At 40.3% G+C, this 7,310-nt stretch overlaps 1 protein-coding gene across 1 annotated transcript; it reads right to left on the reverse strand.

Moving 5' to 3' along the window:
• Positions 1-225: 225 nt before the first annotated feature.
• Positions 226-1,164, reverse strand: LOC107289642 (olfactory receptor 2G3-like). Its single transcript, XM_015818436.1, has one exon. It carries the CDS (start codon positions 1,162-1,164, stop codon positions 226-228), a length of 939 nt encoding a protein of 312 aa, XP_015673922.1.
• Positions 1,165-7,310: the final 6,146 nt, after the last annotated feature.

Genomic DNA, 7,310 nt, shown 5'->3' on the forward strand with positions numbered 1-7,310 from the left:
GAGATAATAGCGTCTTATCCACAACAAGCTAAACACATTTCAGAAAAGAAGTTCTGAAGTTTGTATACTCTAGAATTTATTAATTTTGAGTACGGCTGTGGTACCAAGATGTATTGCGCATTTATTATGAACAAAGAGAGAGAGGGAAAGGTAGAATCAAAAGTACTGCAAAAATAACAAAGACCATTCCTGTGGAATCTTGAAATGCAGTTTCAAATCATGGGCTTAGTTTTTCTTCATTAGTCTTTGGAGAGCTTTATGTACGTCTTTGTTCCTCAGAGTGTAGATCAGTGGATTAAGCATGGTGGTGACAAAGGTATAGAAAAGGGAAATCATCTTGCCTTGATCGTGGGAATAGTTGGATGGAGGTTGAAAATAATTGAAGATGGCTGTGCCATAGAAGAGCCAGACCACCATCAAGTGGGAGGAACAAGTGTTGAAGGCCTTCTTCCTTCCCTCAGCTGAGCGAATCCTCAGCACCGCAGAGGCTATATAGCCATAGGAGACCATAATGAGAATAACTGGTACTAGGAGGAACACCACACTAGTAGAAAATATCACAACCTCATTAAGTGAAGTGTCAACACAAGCCAATTTAAGAAAGGCTGGGAGCTCACAAAAGAAATGATCTACCCGATTCCGTCCACACAGAGGAAGCCTAAGAGTCATCACTGTATGAACTAGTGAGACACTGAAGCCGCTTGTCCAGGTGACAGCCGCCATCATGAAACACAGAGAATGGCTCATAATAGTAGTGTAGCGCAGTGGATGGCAGATGGCGGCATAGCGATCATAGGCCATGACAGCCAACAAAATACACTCTGTGGAGCCCAGAGCAAGAATGTTATACAACTCAGCTGCACAGCCGCCATAACTGATAGTCTTGCTTTTTCTCCAGAAGTTCACCAGCATGTGGGGTCCAAGGCTGGTAGTGAAGCAGAGGTCAATGAAGGAAAGGTTGCTGAGGAAGAAATACATGGGGGTATGGAGGCCTGGATCTAGTCTCGAGACCACAATGATGGTTGTGTTGCCCAGAAGGGTCATCATGTAGCATACAAGAACAAGGGCGAAGAGCAACATCTCCAAGCTTGGCCGGTCAGCCACTCCCAGCAAGATGAATTCTCCTTGATAGCTTTGGTTACTGTTTTCCCACAAGATTTCCATGTTCGTTGTCTATACAAATTAAAACAAGCAATGACATAAAAAAGAAATCCAATACAGAACAGAAAGGAATCCTGAATCCAGATCAAATGATTCCCATTTTTGGAGTGAGGTTTGAATCCTGTTTCCTAGAGTAGTGTTTAATTATGGACTCTATGAATATGATTGGAGGTCCACAATTGTTGGCACTGCTGTCTCACCAACTCATGCCTTAACAACCACAAGAGAGTAATTGTATATGGATGGCAAGATACAGATTTACCTGATCTACTTTGCTTATTAATTAATTTTATTTATTTATTAGATTTTTATGCTGCCTGTCTACCCTACAAGGTGGTCAGCTTGTAAGTTTCCCCTTTGGGCACTCTTTATTTCAAAGTTGGATCAAATAAGGTCATTCCCTTTTGTACATCCTGTCCAACTCTCCTGATAAGATGTAGTTAGGTAGGTGCTATGCTTTCCCTTTTCATACAATGAATTTCCTGCACATCAATGTACTTTCTTTTCTAACTACAAAAAAAACCCTGCTCTCCTAATCCTTGTTCAGTTAGATAGCCACGAACACTTCTACCTCCATGAAATCCAAAAAGCTTATTATATCTTGTGAATGTAAAGAAGAATCCTACTGTGCAAGATATGAATATGCTCTTCATAGGGCAGAAAACCTTATCTCGTTCAGCGGTATAATACCATGAAGTTTCTGGAACATTGTTTTGACATATCTGTTGTATCTAAGAGGTTGAAAGGAGACAACACATGTAGCAGGAATGATGTGTAATCAATATAAATGAGGAACATCAAAGAGTGCCCAAAGTCTGCTGGAATCCTTTTTCCAGCTCCAGAATTGGTGGGGTCAAAAGTTTTGGATATCATTTTTGTAGACTTTTTAAAAACATAAGTGTTAAACTGTCATCTCTTTGGAGTGGATCTTTGGAGTGTGCCATCGCCCCAGCCCTGCCTCCCCCCACGGCCTCCTCCTCACCAGCAGCCTGCCCGGAGAGTTGCCCCTGGGTGCCGCCTGCACAGAGCAGCACTGCCAAGGACATGGCAGCTGATAACGGGGACAAGACTCCGCCCTCGTGCTCCGTCATGTGCAGATGATGCTGCAGGGCGCGGGTGGAGGATGTGGCCACGATGGCGCTGCTGGGCCACCTGGATGATCTGCTGCGGCGGGCCGTGGAGGCGGTGGGTGGCCCTGTGGGCAGGCAGGGCACAGGGGGTGGGCAGCGTGGTTTTTGGGCACTCAGTCTCTAAAAGGTTTGCCATCACTGCTATAGTGTATGTCCACTGCTCCTCTTGTGGATGCAGTCTATGAATTCCCAGATAGTTGGAGTCCAGTCTAGACAGTGCCGAACTTGTTTGGAGCAGGACTAAAAAGTAAGGCAAGACTGGTTGACATGGGTATCCAATTTTGTGGGGTGAGCTTTTGTGGAAGGTCACAACCCTAAGCCTTACCCTGACCCAGGCTCAAGACCATATGCAGCCCAGGATGATGGAGGTTGCCCATCTCTGTCTTTTAACTGAGAGTGAGCATGGATGAATGTCCTGATTAATCAATTGACAGTTTGATTGTTTGCCATCAACGCATTCTCACTCTTAGCAATCATATAGATTTTCTTCACAAAAATGTTACAAAACCTCCCCCTTTTTTTAAATTGCTGAGAGGGGAGAGAGGGGGGGATAGAACATGTAATCTTCTCCTTCCCTGCTACTTATATATACATGTATATATTACATAAGTAACTACCGGTACAGCCCCAAAACACCCCACACCCCACCTCATCTGTGTCTGCTTGACTCATCCTCAGGTGTTGGCTTGAAGAGTCTTGGATGCTTGTATGATCTCAGGTAAGAATCTCTGCCTGTGACTCTTTTTCTATTTCTTAAAAAGAACCAGCCTCGGTTTAAGCAGCAGATGACACATTTTTAGGCCAAAATAGTTCTTCTCATTTGAGGATCTCAGAATGGACCTTTCTATTCCACAGACTAGAGGTTGGGCTGAAAGGTGGGGATAGAAGATCAGTTAGTGGGGACTGGAAAATCCTCTGAAAAGAGAATAGAAAGAGACACCCATGAAACTAGGTGCAAGCTAACAGAAATATTTTGACAGGAACAGAGTCTGAGAAAGGAAGAAAGAAATGAAATGGGTTGACATGAATGTAGGTTGAGGCAATGAGAAGCATGAAAATAATCAGTCTGAATAATCTACAGAATCCCATAGAGCTTAATCTCAAGCAAATGGAGCTAGCATTGCAGCAATAATTTCAGGACCATTTTTCACTTTATCTTGAAGGGAAAGAAAGCTAAAAGCAAAGATTAATGCATCTCATGTTTTAAAGAAAAAAGGGAGAGAAATTACAGTGGAGAGACAGTAATAAGAAATGGAAACTGTATCGAATATTTGTTGGAAATGTAAACAAAAGCCAGGTACTTACTACCATGACTGGTGGACATGCCCTAACGCAAAGAAATATTGGTCTAAGATTCATAGATAGCTGGAAAAGATGACGAAAATACAGATAGAATTTAAACCGGAATTGTTTTTGCTAGGAATATTGGGACCTAATTACGGTAAAGAGAATGATTATTTAATATTACATGTTTTAACAGCTGCAAGAATAGTATTTGCCCAATTTTGGAAAAATGAAAACCTACCATCTGATCAGACTATAATTACCAAAATTTTAGAATGTGCAGAAATGGACAGATAATAATGATGATGATGATGATGATGATGATGATGATGATGATGATGATGATGATGATGATGATGATGATGATGATGTTGGAAGGGACCTTGGAGGTCATCGAGTCCAACCCCCTGCTCAGGCAGGAACCCTACACCATTTCAGACAAATGGCTGTCCAGTCTCTTCTTAAAAACTTCCAGTGATGAAAGAGAAAGAAGATTCAATTTATTTTAAAACTTGGGATTTTTTTTTATCAATGGTTAGAAATACGATAGAATGAGAAAAGAACTTGAAATTAAATAGAATAAACGATGGGTTTTTAACTAAGCTTTATCTTCTATGCTAATAACATCATTATTACTAGTGATTTTTAAATACTAGTGATGATAATTAGAATTAGTTGATATTTTATCAATTATGGTTATCTACTTAGAGGAACTGTATTTATTTATTAATTTTTAGTTATATGATTATAGTTAACTTCACTTATTATAAATGTTTAGTATTATATAAATTGTGTTTACTCAATATTTATACCCGGACGGTAGTTTGCTTGTTAAAGCATGGGATTATTGTTGGGGGTTACCCATTACTGTACCTACCTTTACCCTATCCCGAATCCCTTATTCCACCCCTTCCCATACCTGTACTGACCCTATCCTTTCCCTACCTGCATAAAATTTAATAAAATATTTATATAAAAAAAGAAAAGAAATGGAAACTGTGCAGTCAAACACTTGCATGCTCAGCTTGGCATCTTGGCTCTTCCTGATCAGCGGTGCTCCAGAATATTTACAGATATCACACAGACACACACACAGTAAACAACCTGAGAAGTCAAGGAATGGAGCAGGATGGTAAATTTTATAGGCATTTTCAGGGAGGGTGAGAAGGAGGAGAAAAGGAGGACTATTCTTGCCAATCTCTCACCTGTTGGTAAAAATTGCTATAGATAGAATAAAGTTGCCACAGAGCCCCAGGGCACCAGGACTCAAGATGAACAATTAGCACCAAGCAAGACACTTCCCTCCAGAGTCCAGCAAAGCCCTTGAAACCATTTGCAAAGCTCATCCAGGAAGGATAGAGGGGGGGGGGGGGTTCAGAAAAATGACAGGAGCAAAGATGCAGGAGTGGGAGGAAGAGAGTTGCAAAAGTTTGGATCAGCAAAAAAAAAAGGAGTAAATTTCAAGTGATGTCAGAAATTGTGTTTGCTATTGAACAAACTTAATTTCTGTTCAGCCTTCATAGCACAAGGTGCCAGGTGAACAGTGGTGGGCAACCACACACACATACACACAAACATAGAAACACACATTTTAATGGTTTGCTTTTGTTTTTATTAATGCTGTATGCACACACCTACATGCAATTATGGATAGAACTTCTGGAACATCTTTGGCCACCACACCCAATCCAAACCATCTAGGATCAGGGAATAAGGGCAGCTACATCCCTTCCATAGAATTTCTATCCAGTCTGCATTCCTCTACCACAGTGGTTCTCAACCTGTGGGTCGGGACCCCATTTGGGGTCGATCGACCATTTCACGGGGGTCACCAAGCAAGGCTGTCCGCCATTTTTTTTGTCCACCATTTTTTTTCCTGCCATTTTTTTCCCCTTTTCCGGTGGATGCCTTACCTCCCTTGGGCTGGGCCAGCTGGTGGTCGGCCTGCTCCGTCTCTGCCGCTTGCCAGCTACGCCTCGGCCAGCGCAGGGGGCGGAACCACGCATGTGCGGTGCTCCCGGGCAGGGAAAGTCCTCGACTTACAACCGGTTTAGTCCTTGACTTACGACCGGTTTAGTCCTCGACTTACGACCGGTTGGGGTCGCGGCATTAAAAAGGTTGAGAACCACTGCTCTACCACACATTTTATTCCAAATATTGGCAGCATTGCAAAAAGCTCAAGTCAACCCCTATGTACTCCTTTTTTAAAAATAAAATAAAAAATGTTTTATTGATTTTTTTTTACATGTCACCATCAATATTTGGCAAACAGTGTGTTGTCTGGGTTTGTATTTACAAGTAATCAATAATAATTAGTTTCTATAATTCCATATTCCGCATAGTAGCTTTCCTTGATTTTCTCTTCTTCCAATAATATTCTTTTTTATCCACCTTGAATTAGTATGTTTCTTGATAATTTTAAAAGATAGCAATTAAATGTCTATAAATAACCTCCACCTCATTATTAAGCTTCTTTTCTAATTAATCCTCTCGATCACCTTGTCATAGATCCTGTTTTTAGAGTTCTCATTTAAATTTATTTTCCTCACAATATTTCAAAAGAAAACATTTTACCTGTTAAAATTTTCTTAGTTAATTAGATATTTAAATCCTTTTCCTCATATGAACCATCCCAACACTTTCATTTTTCATACCTTCAAACAAAGAACAAAAGAAAGAAATAATATACTGTTTAAAAAAACATATCTCTCTTAAGCTAAAATACATTTATATTCAATGTTTTATTCTTTTTAAGCATATTCAAGTCTTCAAAATCCATTATATTTAAGTATCTAGTACATTTCCCTCATTTATTTATTTATTTATTTATAATAAGACTTATATGCCGCCCTTCTCCTCCATGGGACTCAGGGCGGCTCACAGCATATTAAAAACAATATAAAACATTTCCCTATAAAAGCCAATTAAAAACCAAATATTTGTAGCTGTGTCTTGTTTAAAATCATTAAAAATTGTCCCTATTTAAAAATTCACCCTAGGTCAGTCCNGAGGGATAGAATCAAGATCACGTGAAGTATTAATACCACTTTACAATGCCTTAGTAAGGCCACACTTGGAATACTGCATCCAGTTTTGGTCACCACGATGTAAAAAAGATGCTGAGACTCTAGAAAGAGTACAGAGAAGAGCAACAAAGATGATTAGGGGACTGGAGGCTAAAACATATAAGGAACGGTTGCTGGAATTTGGTATGTCTAGTTTAACGAAGAGAAGGACGAGGGGGGACATGATAGCAGTGTTCCAATATCTCAGGGGCTGTCACAAAGAAGAGGGAGTCAAGCTATTCTCCAAGGTGCCTGAAGGCAGGACGAGAAGCAACGGGTGGAAACTGATCAAGGAGAGAAGCAACTTAGAACTAAGGAGAAACTTCCTGACAGTTAGAACAATTAACCAATGGAACAATCTGCCTCCAGAAGCAGTGAATGCTCCAACACTGGAGGTTTTTAAGAAGAGACTGGACAGCCATTTTTCTGAAATGGTGTAGGGTTCCTGCCTGAGCAGGGGGTTGGACTCGATGACCTCCAAGGTCCCTTCCAACTTTTTTATTATTATTGTTATTGTTATTGTTATTGTTATTGTTATTGTTATTGTTATTGTTATTGTTATTGTTATTGTTATTGTTGTTGTTGTTGTTGTTGTTATTATTATTATCTTTTCTGTGTCCAGTATTTCCTGCAAGCTTTTCTCCATCTGGATTAAATCACAGCTCCTTCC

This window comes from Protobothrops mucrosquamatus, unplaced genomic scaffold (genome assembly GCF_001527695.2).
Source record: "Protobothrops mucrosquamatus isolate PMUCROS unplaced genomic scaffold, P.Mucros_1.0 scaffold738, whole genome shotgun sequence".
Lineage (NCBI taxonomy): Eukaryota > Metazoa > Chordata > Lepidosauria > Squamata > Viperidae > Protobothrops > Protobothrops mucrosquamatus.

Excerpts from the sequence above, each read along its gene's own strand:
- LOC107289642 (XM_015818436.1), bottom strand. The coding sequence starts at position 1,164 with ATGGAAATCTTGTGGGAAAACAGTAACCAAAGCTATCAAGGAGAATTC.